Source organism: Narcine bancroftii, chromosome 2 (genome assembly GCF_036971445.1).
Source record: "Narcine bancroftii isolate sNarBan1 chromosome 2, sNarBan1.hap1, whole genome shotgun sequence".
NCBI lineage: Eukaryota > Metazoa > Chordata > Chondrichthyes > Torpediniformes > Narcinidae > Narcine > Narcine bancroftii.
In genome coordinates this window covers 228,634,120-228,655,090 of record NC_091470.1, presented here as the reverse complement: position 1 = coordinate 228,655,090, position 20,971 = coordinate 228,634,120, and the positions used below count along the sequence as shown (strand labels likewise).

General features: G+C 39.1%; 1 protein-coding gene across 3 annotated transcripts in view; it reads right to left on the bottom strand.

Moving 5' to 3' along the window:
* Positions 1 to 7,491: 7,491 nt before the first annotated feature.
* The window catches only part of grhl2b (grainyhead-like transcription factor 2b), a 580,987-nt gene continuing 567,507 nt past the window's right edge, over positions 7,492 to 20,971 (bottom strand). For all 3 annotated transcript variants that reach the window (XM_069920439.1, XM_069920440.1, XM_069920441.1), the window contains 4 exons: positions 20,290 to 20,372; positions 17,153 to 17,238; positions 13,563 to 13,627; positions 7,492 to 8,667 (listed from right to left, as the gene is read on the bottom strand). In XM_069920439.1, coding sequence (XP_069776540.1) covers positions 8,553 to 8,667; positions 13,563 to 13,627; positions 17,153 to 17,238; positions 20,290 to 20,372 — 349 coding nt within the window. In that variant the 3' untranslated portion in view covers positions 7,492 to 8,552. The remainder of the gene's footprint in view (positions 8,668 to 13,562; positions 13,628 to 17,152; positions 17,239 to 20,289; positions 20,373 to 20,971) is intronic.

Genomic DNA, 20,971 nt, shown 5'->3' with positions numbered 1-20,971 from the left:
AGGCTTCCAACCTGACATACAGTTGTCCACCATGACTCTCTGCTGTCTATCTCCCAGCCATCTCTGAACCCATGTCACAATCTCTCTAATTCCTAGTGACTGAACCTTCCTTTTTAATTTCCCATGCGAAACCTTATTAAAAGCCTTACTAAAATCCAAATAGATCATATCCACCACTCTACCTTCATCCACCTTTTTTGTCAACAAGGTTCATCAAACATGACTTTCCTTTTACAAACCCATGCTGGGTGCCCCTAATCAATCCCTGCTTATCCAGATATGCGTGTATACTATCTCGAATAATACCCTCCATAACCTTCCCCACCAATGAAGTCAAACTTACTGGCCGATAATTACTTGGCCTACACCTACTGCCTTTTTTAAACAATGGAACATTTGCAACTCTCCTATCCTGTGGTACCACCCCCTCCTCCAGTGATCTTTGAAAATTCACAGTCAGTGCCCCCGCTATTTGTTCCCTGACCTCCCTTAAAGTCCTGGGAAAAATCCCATCAGGACCAGGAGACTTATCCACCTTAATTGACCCTAGAAGCTTCAAAACTCTAGCTTTACTAATCCCTATCCTTTCCATAACTAAGCCCTTTTCCTCTCTTATCTCGAATAGCCCAATGTCCCTTTCCCTTGTGAATACAGACGAGAAAAAATTATTCAATATTTCTCCCGTCTCATACGGTTCCTGACATAGTTCACCGGTCCCATCATCCAGTGGACCTATTCTATCCTTTTTTTTAAAAATAATTTTTTATTTTTCACACTGTGAACCATATCAACCAAAATATGTACAAACATTTCTCATTAAATATACACAGTGGCATTTTTCCCCCCTTTCCCTCCCTCGCCTCTTCCCACCCCCCTCCAAAACCCATAAATATTCAACATATACAATAAAACCATAAAACAATATCTTCACACAAAGGAAAATAAACAAGAAAAATGTGTCATCTATTTATTACACACTGAATCAAGTCGTTTTGTCTTCTTATCATTTTAGGGGATGGAGCTCCGAGGCAAGCTCTCTCTCTTATGTTCCATGTATGATTCCCAAATTTGTTCAAACAATGTGACTTTATTTTTTAAATTATATGTTATTTTTTTTCCAATGGAATACATTTATTCATTTCCATGTACCATTGCTGTATACTCACGCTTTCTTCCATTTTCCAAGTTGACATTATACATTTTTTTGCTACAGCTAAGGCTATCATAATGAATCTTTATTGCGCTTCATCCAATTTGAGACCTAATTCTTTACTTCTTATGTTACTTAAAAGAAAGATCTCTGGATTTTTTGGTATGTTATTTTTTGTGATTTTATTTAATATCTGATTTAGTTCTTCCCAAATTGCATGTATTGTTGTTCCCATTTCCTTCTTACAGCGAAAACATCTATCTGATAATGTTGAATCCCGTTCTTTTAATTTTTGAGGAGTAATATATACCCTGTGTAACCAATTATACTGTATCCAGCGTAACCTTGTGTTTATTATATTCTTCATAGTTCCAGAACATAACTTTTCCCATGCTTCATTTTTTATCTTTATGTTTAAATCCTTTTCCCAATTTTGTTTAGGTTTATAGTTTATTTCATCATTTTCCTTATCTTGCATCTTAATGTACATGTTCCTTATAAATCTTTTAATTATCATTGTGTCTGTAATCACATATTCAAAGCTGCTTCCTTCTGGTAATCTCAATCTGTTTCCCAATTTATCCTTTAAATAAGCTTTCAGTTGATGATATGCAAACATTGTACCATGAGTTATTCCATATTTGTACTTCAAATGTTCAAATGTTAATAAATTATTTCCCCAAAAAAACAATTTTCTATTCTTTTAATTCCTTTTCTCTCCCATTCTCTAAAGGAAAAGTTATCTATTGTAAAAGGGATTAGTGGATTTTGCATCAATAATACTTTTGGTAATTCGATTTTTTTCCTTTCTAAGTGGATCTCCTTCCAAATATTAAGTAAATGATGCAATACTGATGGGCTTTTATATTGCACCAACTTTTCATCCAACTTACAAAGTATATGTACCGGTACCTTCTCCCCTATTTTATCTAGTTCTATCTTAGTCCAATCTGGTTTTTCCCTTGTCTGGCAAAAATCTGATAAATACCTTAATTGTGTGGCTCTATAATAATTTCTAAAGTTTGGTAACAGCAAACCACCTTGGTTATACCTCTGCTAATTTATCTAATGCTACCCTCGGTTTCCTCCCTTTCCACAAGAATTTCCTTATTATTCTCTTTAGTTCATTAAATAATTTTTCTGTTAAGGGAATTGGTAATGTTTGAAATAAGCATTATATCCTTGGGATCACGTTTATTTTAATGCAGTTTGCCCTCCTTATCAACGTTAGCAGTAATCCTTTCCAATATTCTAAGTCTTGAAACCCTGTCCCCAACCATACTAGTTTAAACCCCCACCCCCGAAAACCCTAGCAAATGCCCCCACAAGGAGACTCATCCCTCTGGGATTAAGATGTAACCCATCATTACAGTATAGGTCCCATCTTCCACAAAAAAGGTCCCAGTGGTCCAAGAACTTGAAACCCTGTCTCTTACTCCACCCCTTTAGCCACGTGTTTAACCTCCACCTAATTCTGTTTCTGGCCTCATTGTCACGTGGCACAGGAAGCAATCCAGAGATTACCCCCTTAGTGGTCCTCCTTTTAAGTTCCCTACCCAACTCCCTATACTCATTCTGCAGGACCACTTCTTCCTTCCTTACAACATCATTGATACCAACATGTACCACAACCTCAGGCTCCTCAGCCTCCCCTTTTAGGATGTTCTGAACACGCATAGTCACATCTCGGACCCTGGCACCAGGGAGGTAAACCACCATCCGGTTTTCCTTAATGCGCCCACAAAAACCTCTGTCTGTCCTCCTAACCACTGAATCCCCTATAACTATCGTCCTTTTCTTTTTATCCCTACCTTTCTGGGTCACAGAGGTTGACATCATACCTCTGCCCACCATAGTCTGACTATCCCCCTCCTCAGTACTCAAGGTGGAGTACTGATTTCTGAAGATTACCAACTCGGGTGCTTGCACATGAACCTGACCCCTCCCTTTCCTTCTCCTAATGGTAACCCACTGCCCCTCCTCCCGTGGTCCCTGTGCAACCACCTGCATAGTCTACGATAGCCTCATTCTCCCTAACCAGAGTGAGGTCATCGAGCTGCAGCTCAAGTACACTTACTAAGTCCCTTAGATGCTGCAGCTCAGCCCACTTTGTGGAGACGTGAAGACTCCATGACTTCCCACATGTGACACTGAGAGCAGAAAACTGCCCTCACACTGATTCTTCCTCCTTCTCCTCACACCTTACAAAATAAAAAATAAACAGATATATATTAAATTAACTGCAAGTGTCTTACCTTTAGTCCAGTAGGCTCGTCCTCAGCCTCTGGTCGCCTAAGCCTCTCGAGCCAAAGCCTCAAGGACCCACTCTTTCACTGTGCCACTCACTCACTCACTGGGCCACTCCTCGCTGGCCACTCCCCTATACTTATCCTCCTTTTATTAGCCTCTTGACCAATTTAACCCCCTCACTCTTTCCAAGCTCCTCCTCCGACTCACAGCCCGAACCAAGAAGGCCCAAGCCCCAGTAAGCCCTGGAATTTAACGGCTTACCTGCCCGTCACTCTCCAAGCTCCTCCTCCTCCTCCAGATAGTCGCCGCCGCCTCCGACTCACAGCCCGAACCAAGTAGCAATGTGTTACAGAAAAAAAATGCTAAGGAGATTGCAACTTAGTGTCATTACTTTTAATTTACTTTCAGCATTGCTTGTTTTTATTTCTGTTACCTTTTAAACTGAGTAGATTTACTGAATGACTGTCTTTAAAAGGACATTACAGAAGCAACTCTTAATTGTTTTTAGTCTACTTGCAGTGGTGGACTTAGCATGCCGGAACAAATTCCATGGTCACTGCCGACAATATATCAAAGAAGACCAGTGATCCTTAAACTGAGTTTCAAGGCTTCTTTTATTTTTATAGCCATGATAATAAGAGAAGGAAATATAAAATGAGTAATCAAAATTGTTCCACTTGAAAAAAAGATTTGTGGCAACCAAACCAAAACCTGAGTACCTGGTATAAATTGTATTAATATTAGAAGCTAAACATTTAGGCAGAGTTGTTCATCCACATTGATAGAAGAAATGCACTGAATGGCACTCATTTAGCGTTTTATTGTATTGTACAGTAATAACTGTACTCAAAATTGGAACTGTCTAATTTTAGTTGAACAGGCTGCAAAGATTATTTTCCTATAATTAGCATAGTGTCTGAGCCTTCTGTTCCTACAAATGGGCATATGTGGATTCTAATACAGTGATGCATGGTTTGTTGCCATTTTATATATGTTGCATGCTTATGCCACTTTAATCTGGTTGTTATCTTGTGAATGTTGTAAGGAGGGTAACTACAAAATGTGTGATAACTCAGTCCATAATTTTTATTAGATAGTTATGCCTTTAATACTTCATGGGGTCAAGTGTGTTTAAACTGTGATTGATTTTTTTTTTAAAAAATGCTTACCTTTTAATTGTAGTTTTTTTTGTGTATTTTGCAGTTAAACTTTCTATTTTTTTGATGTCAAATTGTTGAAGAAAAATCTCTTCACAAAAAAATGCATTTGTAAAAGAAAAAAGTTTGATTAAAATGTTGAAGAAAAGACTATTTGTGGTACATGATGTGGTTCTTTACACAGAAGGATTGGATGAAGGCCAAGATACCAAATCTTTCACTCAAATTCCAAGAATAGGCATTGGAAAAGATCATAATTTTAAGGGAAGTATGGAAGGTGGCACTTTTCAGCATTAAAATTAGTCTTATTTAGTAGAAAGGAATTGTAAATAGGTATATCTGTACCATGGTGGTGCAGCAGGTAGTGATGCTGCACAGCTTCAGCACCCAATTGGATCCCTACTTGCTGTGCAAATCCACATACACATTCTGTGATCACATGGCTAATCCATTTGCTTCCTGCATTCCAAAGTCTTGCTAACTGGTAGATTAATTGTCCCTTGTGCTGATATCCTGGGGTAGGTGGGGGGGCATGGTGGAATTGATGTGGAGTAGCTTTGTGAATAGTAAGGGATTGTTTAAGGTGATATGTGGGTGGAAAGAAAAAGTTTGAAAACCACTCATTGACCCATTATGCGCACGGTTTCATAACTCCAAAGGAAATGGGCCACTGATAATTTTTCTCAAGCAAAATAGTTCACTAACAATTGGGTCTAGAGCAGTAATTCTCAATCTTCCCTTCCCACTCACATTCCATCTTAAGCAATCACAGAGCACTGATGGCAATAGGGAATATTTAAAGTGGTATGTGAGTAGAAGGTGGAGAACCACTGGCCTGTGCTGAAAATGAGAAAAACAAATGTGTGTATCGCTTTTTGAAAGTGATAGGACAGGCTGAGAAAATGGCTTGGCGTTGCATGTGTTTTTAAGGACATGGAGCAAAACTATTCCCAGTGGCAGGCTGGTAAAGAACCCAGAAATAGGGATGGAACCAAAAGTGAGAAGAAAATCCAAATTGAAAATACTTGGCTTATGTTGAATCTGGGAAGAGAAACCGAGTTAATGTTTCAGGTTTAAGAGCCTTCATTAAAATTGGGAAGGAGAGAAACAAGTCTGCAGGGAGAATATCTTCCATAGAATGACTGGGGTTAAGCTTATCTGCTCATGTCAATGGAAGCAGAGGATGAGAATGTAGACAAAAGAATGTGGGTGTTGTGAACGGCACAAGAGGAGAACATGTCTGGCAGGCTCGGTAAATCCTTCACTTCTGGCAGAGAGGAAAAAAATAACAAACTGAGCTCTTACTGCAGTTTGATAACTGATACAAACCAAAATATCAAGTTACCTAAAGATGTACCATTCAATATAGAGTCCAGAAGGCTGTACCATGCTCAGGCAGACGAGGTGGTGTCATTTGGGTATCACCTTTACGGTACAAGATGTTGTCAATTCAACAGGCCAGGATAGGAGTAGGATGATGAATTAAAGTGGCAGGAAGTTCAGGATCACACCTACGGACAAAATGCAGATGTTCACCAGAACAATCAGTATGAACATAACACGAAGAATGCAGAAAGACTGTTTTCCTCTGTATTTTTGGAAAACAAAAGAATCATCCAATTGGTGTTTGGTTTCTCCAGTGGTGAAAAAAAATCCACTTTGTGTACACTGAATGCAGTACACTAACTAGATAGGAAATAATTGCTTTGCTTGGAAGGACTGTTTGGGTCCCTGGATGCTGGGAATGAAAGATGAAAAGATAATTGCATTGCCTGTGGTTGCAAGAAAAAGATTTTTACACATCAAGTGATTAGTGCCAATTGAGATACAAGAGGAGAGAGATATATTCAATTATAGCATTCAATAGGGATCAAGGTTGATAGCTGAAAATTAACTTGCACAGCTACAAGGCGAGGGCAAGGAAGGAAGTCTAGCAAGATTGGACTGGTATTAATGTGGGGTTAAATGACCTCCTATATTGTAACCATTCTATGATTCTGAATAGTAGAGAATCTGCAGAGCCGAATAGAAAACAAATTAATAGAACTAATGAAAAAGGAATGTTTTCTTTTAAAAGTTAAGCTTGCTTCAGTTCTCTAGAGTAAAGATATTGAGAAAAGTTCCATTATTTACCTTTCTGCTCCTTTCAGCATTCTTTCCATGAGGTCTTCTGCTCACCCTTTGTTTCCTTCTTCCTTTAGCCAGAGTTCCTCTTGCAATTGCTTGACTCCCAAAGTTTCTCTGCCCTGTCTTTACAGCTGTTCAAATTCTTGTTTCAGGTGAAGTAATAATTTTCCATAAAAGATCCAAAATTACCTTCTCTTAAAGGGCTAATTCTTTCTCCAGACCACCACAATTCAATCTCATTTAGATTGAAGGAGACGTTACAGCAAGAATAACTCATGACAGGAACAACTGACCCAATTGTTTTCACAGGTTTCATCTTATATAAACAATATTATAAAGGTGACAAAAACAAAGATTCAGTTGAGCTTGATGGCAGATTTATATCGAGGCGATCATACCTGGCTGCACAATCTTAAGAATTTGATGCACAAAAGTAATTGATCAAAAAGCTCACTAACAATTGGGAACATTGGTACTTGCTATCAAAAGGTTAATGGGGAAACAACAATATTTGAACCATTAATGTTGCTGAAGAACGTGTACCAAAAAAAAGCATAGCTACCGGCAGAGGAAGCACCAAAAGTAACAATACAATATGAAAGCCAAAAACAGTTAGAAAGAGAAGTAGGGGAAAGGCAAAGGGAGGAAGGAGAATGGGCAAAAATAAGGAATGAAGGAAATGGGCACATGGCGGGGGGAGAAGTAGGAACGAGAGCAGACTGGTAAAGAGATAATGGCTGTGTTTACATTCCACATTAATTCTGTGTGCAACAAGGTGGGTCTGGTCCTTAAAGAGTATAACAAATGTCCATGTACACTGGTTTATTTTGCTCTTAAAAAATTGTACAAAAAAAATAAAATACAACTGTCTTTTTAAAGTCTGAAAAGATCCCAACTCCCATTTCCAAAAATATTACCTTGTATACAGTTTTGCTCATATTGTAAAAACGTTCAAGTTTCCCAAGTCCTTTAAATACCCTGGATTGCAATTTACAGTCAGTTTGTAAAACCTCATGATGCCTTTCAAACTTAATATATAGACAAAAGAAAACAGTTTTTACATTAGCAAATAAAAATACACAACTACCATGAAAACCCTCAACCCAAAGAAAGCAAAATGGCAGTAAACATGCCTTACATAAAATTTAATATTGCACATTATAGACATTTATACAATTATATATGCTATCCTCTATTTTAGTTAGTGTCAAATTCTACTAAAGATGATATTACTGGTTCACTGCTACATAGTCAAGAACCAAGGCAGACACACATTGTTCTGTATGGTCTACTGGAGCATTAGATCTATTAATCTTAATTGCATATGTATTTGACTAACAAGCAATCAGATGATGTACAAGCTCTTAATTACTTTAAAAGGTAATAAAACACATCGCTTTCCACTTGAAGGAACAAATGGAGAGATGTTCACTTTCTCTTTCAAAAACTTGTCTTCTGAGGTATCAATGAACGCACCTACTATGCAAAAAAAAACTGCTTTGTGATTGGAACAGAGGATCACAACACTGACTGCAATTACCATGAGTTGAATAAAAGGGACCAGGTGTGATTGTATCCAATGCCTGTACCAATTTAATCGTCTAATAGCTAAAATATAGTCCTCTAAGTAACACAACAATGAGGATCTTTTTGAAGTCTTTGGACCAATTAATACAGGAGTAGCTAAAGTTGTCAATATTTGAAGGTTGTGAAGTAAAGAGACATGACAGTTCAGCTTCACTGCGGTTCACTGACAGGAGCAAACTCCTTTTCATCAGTTATTAATAGTTAATGAGGAGTTAGGCTAGTGACAGCAGGATGATCATCTCTGTGAAGTTCATTTATTGGAAGCTTCTCCTAAGTTATTGTTAAATTTCAGTCAGTGTAATCTTGAAGCTCTCACCCAGACTTTCAATATTGAGAATGAATGTATCTTCATTGGAGTAGTGTTCAATGATGTTGTCATCCATGTTCACCAAAATTCTAATTTAATGAAAGAAAATGATCAATTCTTGTTTAAAGAATATTTCTCCTACACTTAACTGGTATTACTGAGGTGGAATAAATAGCTAGAAGCTCAACTTGGGCAGGGGGGGTGAGTAGTGCACACCTGACACCATGATCACATGAGCTAAATAGCTCATTATTGGACAGGTGCATGAGAGAGGGAACAGAGTAATAGGTACAACTTCCCAATGTTTAACTGAGGATGGTTTTGGTTAAGTAGTATTGTGGTCTTTAAATTTGTCATATTCCTTACAACACAATAGGCCAATCATCCCGTAGTCTACAGTGCCCCCACAGGAATTCAGCCAATGCCATTCTCCCTCTCTAACCTATTCTCTTACACAAACTTCAAATTCTCACATTAGCCACCAATACAAAGTATCCAATTAATTAATTTTGGGAGAGAACCCAAAACACCCAAGTGTCCACAGAGAGAACTCCATATTGACAACACCCAAGGTCAAGATTGTTGAAGCTGAAAGACTGCAGTACTGCCATTCCTGAGTTAATGGCTCAGGACAGATCCTTGAACAGAAGCAAAGAAAAGTATGCATTCGGCTGGGTGGGACTCAATGGATAAAAGTGAAAGTAGGTGAAACCATTTTATCCGCTGGAAAAGAAACCCTGGATTAGCATCCCCAGTGGAGAAACATTGGCAGAAGATTTTCTGATCAACTATGTCAAAGAACTAACCAGACCCTAAAAAAGACCCAAAATTGGTATGCACTACTCGCACAAAACATTTTTTCCACTACCAACCAATTCTGAATTTTTTGTCCCCCTCTAATTTGCTGGTGTGTTTTATCTGCCTGGGAAACTTCAGCAAGTGTCGAAGTGCCAGACTTCTCATTCTTGTTCATTCATTCATTCATTACTATTGCAAGGATGAGGAATTTTTTTAAAAAGGAGTCCAGCAAAGATTGATATGAATCCAGAAAATACATTCAAAGATGTTGGACAGAAAGAGGTTTTTGTATTTTTCTACCTCAGGAGGCCATTATTTCTGTGCACTTTTTAACCCAGACTGCAAACTTATACAGGAAATCTTCATTCAGGTTTCCAGTTAAGATGATAAAACATACAGTGCCCTCTATAAAGTTTGGGACAAAGACAATTTTTCCTTTATTTGCCCCTGTACTCCACAGTTTTATATTTGTAATCAAACAATGCACATGTAATTAAAGTACACATTTTAGATTTTTTCAAGCATATTCTATACATTTTGGTTTGACCATGTAGAAATTATAGCATTTTTTATGATAATCTCCTCATTTCAGGGCACTATAATATTTGGGACATTGCAATGGTCTGTATATTAAAGTAGCCATGTTTAGTACTTTGTTGCATATCCTTTGCAGGCAATAATTGCTTGAAGTCTGTGATTCATAGACATCACCAGGTGCTGAGTATTTTCACTGGTGATGTTCTGTCAGGCCTCTGCTGCAGCCATCTTCAGCTCCTGCTTGTTTCAGGGACTTGTCCCCTTAAGTTTTCTCTTCAGCATATAGAAGGCATGCTCAATTGGATTTAGATCGGGCCATCCAGTTTTTGGCTTTGAAAATCTCCTTTGTTGCTTTAGCAGTATGTTTAGGATCATTGTCTTACTGCAGGTTGAAGCACCATCCAATGAGTTTGGAGGTATTTGCATGAACCTGAGCAGATGTTTCTATACACCTCAGAATTCATGTTGCTACTGCCATCAGCATTACATCATCAATGAAGATAAGTGCGCCAGTACCTGTGGAAGCCATACATGCCCAGGCCAGAACACCTCCCACAATGTTTCACAGGTGAGGTGGTATGCTTTAGATCTTGGGCAGTTCCTTTACCCCTCCACACTTTGCTCTTCTCATCAGTCTGATACAGGTTAATCTCGGTCTCATCTGTACACAAGACCTTTTTCCAGAATTCTGCAGGCTCTTTTAAATACTTCTTGGTGGTTTGTAATCTGGCCATCTTTTTTTCTGTGCTCACTAGTGATTTGCATCCTGCAGTGTAGCCTCTGTATTTCTGTTCATGAAGTCTTCTGTGGGCACTAGTCATTGACACATCCACACCTGCCTCCTGAGGAGTGTTTCTAATCTGTCGGATAGGCGTTTGGGGATGAGAATTCTTTTGTAACCACCAGTATGCTCTTTCTTCTTAATGATGTGCCAAACTGTTGATTTTGGTGATCCTAAGGTTTGGGCAAAGCCTCTTACCTGCCTTAATGACTATTTACTAGTAGCACTTAAATCAACAATGATGAAGTATTTTGAAAGGCAGGTAATGAAGCATTTCAGCTCCTGTCTGAGCAGTGACATAGATCTATTCCAGTTTGCCTCTCACAGCAATAGGTCTACATTGAATGTCATCTTACTGGCCCTACACACTACCCTGAAACATCTTTATCGACGACAGTTCGACATTTAACACCATCATCCCCTCAAAACTAATCAGCAAACTCCAAGACCTGGGACTCGACACCGCACTGTGTAATGGGATCATGGATTTCCTCCCCTCCAGACCACAATCAGTGAAAATTGGCAAGAACTTCTCCTCCACAATCTCCATCACTACCGGAGCATCACAGGCCTGTGTTCTTAGCCCCCTGCTCTACTCGCTTTGCACCTACGTCTATGTAGCTTGGCATGACACTAACACCAACTACAAATTTGCCGACGATACAACGTAGTGGGTTGTATAAAGGTTGGGGATGAGTCAGCATACAGGTTTAAGATTGAAAACTTGGCTGAATGATGCACCTTGCCCTCAATGTCACCAAAACTAAGGAGCTGATTGTTGACCAGGAAAGGAAAGCCAGAGGTATACAATCCAATGATAACTGGGGGAATCAGAGGTGGAGAGGGTGAGCACATTTAGGTTCTTGGGAGTTACTATCATGGAGGATATTTCCTGGCCCCAACACATCAGTGCCTCTACTTCCTCAGGAGTTTATGGAGGTTTGGTATGACATCAGAAACCTTGGCAAATTTCTACAGAGGTATAGTGAAAGTGTGCTGCCCGGCTGCATCATGGTTTGGTATGGGAATTAACCCTTGAGTATAAAGCCCTGCAAAAGGTAGTGGACACACCCCACATCATCACAAGCAAAACCTTCCCCACTATCAAGAACATCTACAGGGAACACTGCTGTTGGAGAGCAGCAGCAAGAAGAACTTCTAGAGTCCAGCTAACGTCCCGGTCGAGGGAGGTGGAGAAGCTGCTACCAGCGCCCCGACAACAGGTGCAAGAAGACTTGCACCACCAGATTCAGGAACAGTTGTAACTCCTCCATCAGACTCCTCAACAACAAACTCAATCAGCAATTCATTTAAGAACTCTTAATTATTTTCTTTGCTCTCCCTGTATTGCACAGTCAGTTTGTTTATATACATTACCTGTTTACAATTCTTTTGATTGTTTATATGTTCAAGCTGTGTGAAGTTTATTTTTTGCCAATTAGTGCTAATTCTGCTGTGCCCACAGACAAAAGGAATCTCAGGGTTTACTGTGATGACATGTATGTACTCTTGTCAATAAATCTGAAATCTTTATTCTTGTTTATCAGCCTCATAATGGCTTCTTTGACTTTCATTGGCACAAATGGACCTCATGTTGCAAAATGACAAATACAGATTTCAAAGGTGATCAAAAGCTTAGAAGCAAGTCTAGCTTTCTTATACCTGCACCAATGAAGCAATTAAACCTGAGTAAACACACACACACCTGTGAAGCCAAATGTATCCTGAAATGGGGGACTATGTATAAAAAGTGCTGTAATTTCCACATTGTCAAACCAAAATGATTACAAATAACCTTGAATAAAATCTGGAATGTGCACTTTAATTACATGTGAATTGTTTGATTACAAATAACCTTGAATAAAATCTGGAATGTGCACTTTAATTACATGTGAATTGTTTGATTACAAATAACCTTGAATAAAATCTGGAATGTGCACTTTAATTACATGTGAATTGTTTGATTACAAATTTAAAACTGGAGCACAGGGGCAAATAAAGGAAAAATGTGTTTTTGTCTCAAACATTATGGAAGGACTGTAGGAGCAGAAATAGACTATTCAGCTCACCAAGTCTGCGCCATTTTTCCACTCAGCCCCACTGCCCAGCCTTCTACCCTTTGATACCCTGGCTAATCAAGAACCTATCAATCAATCACTGTCTTAAATACACCCAATGACCTGGCTGCCACAACTGCCTGTGGCAACAAATACCACGGATTTACCACCCTATGGCTGAAGAAATTCTTATGCATTTCTATTCTAAGTGGAATTCTGAAGTTGTGACCTCTTGTCCTAGATTCTCCCGCCATGGGAAATAACCTGTCTACATCTACTTTGTCCATGCCTTTCAACATTCAAAATGTTTCAATGAGATCCTCCTTCATTCTCCTAAATTCCAATGAATACAGTCCAAAGGCTCTTAAACACTCCTCATATGATAAACCCATTCATTCTTGAAATCATCCTAGTGAACCCACTACAATGTCAGCACATCATTTAGGTCTCATCCCTTATTAAAGTCTCAACATCACATCCCTGCTTTTACATTCTATTCTTCTTGAGATGAATGCGAGCATTGCAATTGCCTTCTTCACCACCGTCTCAACATGCAAGTTTGCCTTCAGACTATCCTACACGAAGATTCCCATCCTTTTGCATCTGGATATTTTTGATTTTCTCCCCATTTAAAAAATTGTCTGTTTATTTTTTCAATCAGGTACATGACGGTACACTTTCTGACGATAGATTTCATTTGCAAATATTCAGTTAACTATCAGTTCCTAAAATCAATTACTTACTTTGGTCTGGAAAATGCCTGCTTCTAAAATATTGCTTTTATCATTACTGATCAATAGATGTTCCTTACCCTTTTTTGCTTTTCTTGTAAATTTTTCCAATTTTTTCTGCCGGAAATCCATACTTGTCAGACAACTATCAGTAGAAAGGAGGAAAAATGAATCAGCATTCCTAAGCTATCAGTTATTTGTGTTCACAAATTAAAAGGCTCCAAGATAATGGTTTAAAAAAAAAGGAATTTCCTTGCAATGAAATGTTTCCCCAGCTCAGATTTACATTTACATTTTTGTTTTCTTCCAGTAGCCTGGGCTCAGAGTCAAGGATAAAAAGTTCCAACTAAATTTCAATGCCTGAATATATTTAAAATGAAAACATGCCCAGCCATTCCGTTGCATTATGTTTGGTTTGTAAACATTCTCAATTTCCATGTACCTCTTCTCACCCTTTGCCAATTCAGGATAATGTGATGACAACCTTCTGAGAAAGAAAAGCAGAAAAATTATCCACAAGCTCTAACACAGGCTGTTCTGCAAATGCTGAGGTCCCACAGCTGGCCAGCAGTCATGAGAGGGAATGGCGCTGGAGATTGTGGCCAGCCATCTGTGGTAATGAGCATCAGCAGATGAGAGATTCCAGCAGAACCAAATCCAGCATCACAACGTTCCACCATCATTGTGAGGAAGAGGCTGGGATGTCTACTGATTTCTTGATCTAGAGGGAGCGCTCATTCTCCTGGCATAGTAGGAGATGTAATGAGAAAACTTTAACCAATTGGTAATTCCAGCCTTGATTCTGCTGCCAACCTCAGTCAGTATGGGACTTCTGCTGATTGATTTAAATGAGTGTTAATGGAAAGGTGCAAGATGTAGAGGACTGACTGGATAGATCCCCTGGGTAGAATCTTGGTTAAAGAACTGGCTATTTAGAACTAAGTGAAGTGATTTATCCATTTTAGTGAATTATAAACCTTTAAACTCTCCACCTCAGAGAGTTTTGGGCAATCAGTTGTCCAGCATATTCAACACTGAAATCAAAAGACTATTGGCTCATGATGGTGTGACAGAATATGGATATGTTTTTGGGAGATAAATTGGGAAAGGTTTTTAGTGTAGGTCACATACAAACACTTTAAAATAGATCTTATTTAAAATAGATCTTATTTAAAATACTGGAGGTCTGCTTATGCTAAACATATCGGCCCCACAGCCTTTGCAAGAGCTTTGGAGAGTGCCCAAGAGACTTCACTAATGGATTGTTGTTTACAAAAAGGCAACAGATGAAAGAGCTTGTTGGAGCCGCAGACAGTCTGGAGGGGAACTTGCTGTTCTAAGAGGGCCATGTGGTTTTTTTGCGAGCAGAGAGAGTCAAACAAGCTTTCTCTCTAAAAAAGAGAGAGAGAAAGAGAGATATCACTTCTACAATGTTAGTCATCAACAGCAGCTGGGACTGGAACAGGACAAGCTGGCAAGCTTTTGGAAAACCCCATTTGGAAGATGGGTTGTGAGTGCTTAGTTCAGCCTGGTCAAAGCCCTTGTGGTTCATGTAAGAGGAGAGGACTGGCTGTTTAATGTTTCACTTGGAATAAGGGAAACAAAAAGGCACTCTGTGGTGACCTGAAGAAAGAGGTTATCATCTGGAGAACCTTGAGGGTGCAAATTTCATCAGCAAGACACTGAAGTGGCTGATGGAGTTAAATCAGTTGTGGGTGTTCTGGAACAACAAATGTCTCTGAAAACCAACAAGAACCTTCGTGAGCGGTAACCATTTACCTTTTAAGCACCAAAGCCTGGAGAACTTAATAACTTACACATATATTACATACACCTATGCTTAGGATTAGAAGGGGGTTAAGTTAGGTTGGTTAAGTCAATAGTGATAAGTTAAAGTGTGATTCTGTTTTCATGTTTAAAGATAATTAAAAACAGCTTTTGTTTAAGTAACCATTTGTCAGTGAATTTCTATTGCTGCTGGGTTTTGGGGTCCTCTGGGCTCATAACAATGGGAATGAGGAATATGTGGATATAGCAGGATACTAGGCTGGAAGTGCAAGGTCAGCCATGATGTTATGGAATTGCAAAGCATGTGGTCTGCCCTATGTCTATTATCATTTTAGATGAGATTAGTTTGACATAGTTTACAACCTATTTTGGCAAAGACTGCCTAACACAAAAGCCTTTGGAAAAGAATCAGGTTAAATGGTTTGGAATGGCATCAAACTTTCACCACTGGCAGATATTTTCACTAATATTGACTGTCCTTGTGCAGAAGCAGTTCACAGTAATTAATACCTATATGCCGGCGTTTAGGACAATTCACAAAACTTAAAAATGTCACCTCAAAATTGAGTTGTCTTGAACACTGGGTCTAAAATCCGAACCATATAACAATTACAGCACAGAAACAGGCCAGTTCGGTCCTTCTAATCCATGTTGAACACATTCTCCCATCCGGTCCCAATGACCCACACCCACCCCATAACCTTCCATATTGGTCTCGCCCATATATCTATCCAACTTTTCCTTAAATATTAAAATTGAATCCGCATCTACCACTTTGGTCAGAAGCCCATTCCATGCTCCCAGCACCTTGACTGAAGAAAGTCCCCCTCATCTTTCCCCTAAACTTTACCCTCTTCGATCTCAATCCATGTCCTCGTTAGAATCTCCCCCACTCTCAATGGAAAAAGCCTATCCACATTTACTCTATCTGTCCCCCTCATAATTTTAAATACCTCTATCAAATCACCCCTCAATCTTCTTCACTCCAAGAAGTAAAGTCCTAGCCTGTTTAACCTTTCCCTGAAGCTCAAACCCTGAAACCCAGGCAGCATTCTTGTAAATCTTCTCATCACTCTCCATGTTGTTGATGTCCTTCCTATAATTCGGCGATCAAAACTGCACACAATTTTCCAAATTTGGCCTCATCAATGCCTTATACAACTTCAACATGACATCCCAACTCCTGTACTCAATACTATGATTTATGAAATCTCAACATCGCTGCCATCTTCCCATTGGCTCCAACACAATGTTGCCCGTCTCTTGTTAGCTACCAATGAAGTGTCAGCATTCCCCCACGGGATACATCCATCCAAACTGACTGCTGTCGGCTCTGTATAGGTGCCAACGTTGGTCTATTTTAAAATATGCTAATAAGATTAAAAGCTTCACTGGATAATTTGGTATAAAATATTGTGATTTGCTTTTAACAGCATCCACAGGTAAGCAGTATGTGCCAGATTTTTTTTGGTGGGGGGTAGTTGGCTGTCTTATACAAAGGGTATCACTCAAAACTTCCATTTTAGGTGCAAGTTCTGGGGTTGTCCTATATGCCGGCATAGGAGATGCTTGTAGATTCGCTTGCTACCCACCCTTAAAACTCAAGCACCTTCAGACTTCAAAACTACAAGTATTATTGGTGACATCGTTGGTGTAGCGGTCAGCACCACACTGTTACAGTCCCAGCAATCAGGACCAGGGTTCGAGTCCCACACTGTCCTCCCTGAATCTGCATGGGTTTTCCCCCAGGGACACCGGTTTCCTCCCACCCTTCAAAATGTACACGGGTTGTAGATTAATTGGCTATAATTGGGCAGCACGGGCTGGTGGGCCGAAAGGGCTTGTTACCATACTGTATGTCTAAATTTAAAATTGCACTTACTGCATCTACCAATCCTTTGACAGTTGGAGACCTCAGCATCAATGCATCAAACACCTCATCAGATTCTTTCCGTACATACAGCAGGACTAGAAAAACAAACAACTCCATGTTGAAAAAATGTTTATAAATTTACTACAATGCCACAGTGAAATAAAATCATAACACAACTGTTGTTTGATTTTGATTCCATCACTGTTTTGATGAATAACAGAGGTACTGTTATGAAATCATGCTCTTGAAGTGGAACCTTGCCAAGTAGGGCACCTGTCAAAAGTTCCCAAATGCGTACTTCATTACTTAATGCTGATATAAAATACTGGCTTAAACACAGTGGCACAGATGCTATAACTTCCAGTCTATCTAGATGGTAAATGAAATTTAGTCAACCATCAAATAGTTAGAAATTGGTTGGCACGGACTCATGGGGCTAAAATGGCCTGATACCGTGCTGTGTGTCTAAACTTTAAAAAATTTAAAAGCACAATATTATAATACAAGACTAATGTGAGCTTAGTTACTTTATCCCAGATTCCTACTAATGAGCCATGATGATTTCAAAGCAATATGTTTAAATAATCTTAATATCGATCCAGACAACGGAAGTCTAAATACCCTAGTGGTTCAGTGATCACCCAACATCAAGGTTTTTAAAAAATATACAGATCTGCCAGTCTCTGGTCACAAGCCAGAAACAAACTACATTTTAAGATCATTCCTATAATCATGTCTTTATCTCATTCCACTTCTGATTTTGACCATGTATTTGCAGTGGATATAGTCAAATGTCCAAATGACAACAATCTTCCTACTGAAGGTTTTAAAATTGTTTTTTAAAGAAGAATGTACTACCAGGCTGACATGGTTAACTACAAATAATATACAGTACAACTCTGATTATCCAAAATCAGATTCTCTAAAATCCTCATTTATCCAAATTTTTTTTAAACATTTCAGATAAATTAGGATATCCAAAACAAATCAGAAATCCTCATTTATCTGAATTTTTTTTGGAGCTGAACTGACCTCACAGGTTGGAAAAAATTTCACCTGACAGGAAATTAGAATGACAATTGTCCTCGTTTCAGGTAACTCCCTCCCCTCTCTCTTTCTATTTCTTCTTTATCTTCTCCTATTGACATTTCTCTCCAACTCTCCCTCTCAAACTGCATGCCATTGTCTCTCAGCCGCAAGCGGTCGGAAGAATCCCTTGTCCCGGCGTCATCAAGGAGAGCGACCTCACATGCAGGAGCGGGACCTTAGCCTCCCAGGCAGGAGGTGGACTTTGGGCTCAATGGCGTTCCCTCCCTCTTGGCACAGCCGAGCTCCCTGACACCGACTCCGAACCCTCCCCTTGCCCTACTACTGTGCGCTCACACACACCTGGCGTGTGTGTGTGTGTGTGTGTGTGTGTGTGTGTGTGTGTGTGTGTGTGTGTGTGGGGGGGTAGGTTTAGCAGGGGAGGAATCGAGACTCGGATGTCGGGGTTCAGCTCCAGTGACCAGGGAGACAGGAGCCTGCCAACTAGCCAGTGAGTGTTCCACCGGCCTGGGAAGCCTCTCCAGGGATCCAGGATCAGTACATGTAGGGGATCAGCTGTGGTTGGGAGGTCTCAGTGATCAGCTGCTGCCAGCATTTTTTTTTGGTGAGAATTAAACATTATTTTAATGCTTAAAAAGCCTTCTCTTGTTGTTTGTTGTCATTTAAAACATTGATAGAAGTTATTTGCTGTTACTACTGAGCTATTTTTAGAAAATGACCAGTTTTCCAGGAAAAAAAAATTTATCCACTGTAGGTCCAGTCCCGACCATTTTGGATAATCAGAATTGTACTGCTTAAGCATCTGGACCTTTAAAATAAATAAATAAATAAATAAATAAATAGATATTTTTAAAATCGAATGATAGTGGTTTGCTAATAAATCCAGGATGTATTAAACTACTTGTAATAGCTTGGAAGGAACCAATAGCTTTTAAAATTGCCTTCACAAGGATGTTTCATCAATAATTAGCTGCTACCTTCTCAATGGTCTTTTGAGAATGGTTTGCAAAGTTGAAAATGTGCCATACAGTGGTATCAATTAGAGCCAAAGATCTGTGTTCCTTGAAACAAACTATCAAAGTTTATTAATCATCATCTACCCTTGTCTTTCACTTTGCAACATTGGAGCAAAATCAAATTAATGGTTTGTACTGATTGACAGTCATCCACAGGCACAAAGCCCATTTACTGCACTGCTATGCATATCCCTCTGGCCAACTTCTTGCTCTAGCAGAATAATAAACTACTGGATTGCTTCATTATGGGGAGCCAGTTGAATGAATGGTCAGCTCTTTCATGAAAGGTAGAACCTTTCTTACCAAAGCTTGAAATAAATTCCAACTCTTATTATGTACTTGAATAACTCTGGGGCTCTCTTTTCCCCTCTCATTCATTTTCACCAATCCTCCTTAAAAGATACTTCTCCTTTTCTCTGAAGTATGCTTTCAAAATACGAAACAGGAAAAATTATTCCCACTGCTTTCCATAATACTTTGTAAAACCACGAAGAGGTGATTGATCTATTTAATAAAATAAATTACTATTTGATAATCACTGTAAAATAAGGCTTAAAATAATTTATAACTATCCAAAATTGAGCAAAGTCTCTTGCCATCTGGTAGTTTCAGCTATGTGCTCAACTTTTAATTGGATGATGGGAAGAACTCTACAAAAATTTTAAAGGTGAAGTTTAAATTTCTCAAGTAGTCCTTACTGAAATGGACCAAAATGCTGGAGGAACTCAGCCGGTCTTGCAGCATCCACAAAAAGCAAAGGTATACACTGCTGACATTTTGGGCCTGAAACATCAGCAATATATCTTTGCTTTTTATAGATGCTGAAAAGATAGGCTGAGTTCCTCCAGCATTTTGATGTGTTTTTAGTCCAATCACAGCGTCTGCAGACTTCCATGTTTCACTTAGTGAAATTGAGTATACACTGGTTTGAATTCCACAGATGCACACCAACCCACTCAACAATATTTGTTTCAGTCTGGCAACTTACTTATCAAATACAGTTTAGTACATGTGTCTTTATGACAAATTTCACAGGACTATTTCAATCTCTAAACAAGATACTATAGAAGATGAGAAAGTTACCTTTTTTCTGCACTTCTTCTTTAATCTGTTTGGTTGGGGGATATTCATCTTCTAGAGATCGGAGCATCCTTTTTACAAGAACACTGAGGAGAAGAAACAGTCAGAATCTCAATCCAAGAAAAGGGAACATTTTCAATTAGACTCCACTGCAAGACAATCTTTCTTGCACAGACTGCTTTGCTTTTCCGCAAGATAATCACGGACGAAGGTGGCTGATTGGTTCTTAAGTGAAACCAGTTGTTTTGCCTCTGTTACTACAGCAAGGCGTTACAGTCTCATACACTGCTCACTCAGCAACAGGAACAGGATCATTGACCCTGTGATGTGAATCTAATGTGTCCCATTTGCCTGAATGTGATCTGCATCCTTCTATTCACTGCACATTCATGTCTCTGTCCAAATACCTGTTAAGCATCGCTTTCATTTCTATTTCTGCCACCTACCATGTCAACAGGTTCCAAACAACTACCATTCTGTTAAAAAAAAATACTTTGCCTTGCAATCTTTAAACTTCCCCCTACTTCCATCTTAAAGCCAATCCCTCTGATATTTGACATTTCCACCCTGGGAGAAAAAGACTCTATTGACCCTATATGTTATCTGCCTCCCATCATTGTATATTCTTCTTCTGGTCATCCCTCAGCCTCCAACACTACAGAGATAAAAATCCAAGTTTCTTAAT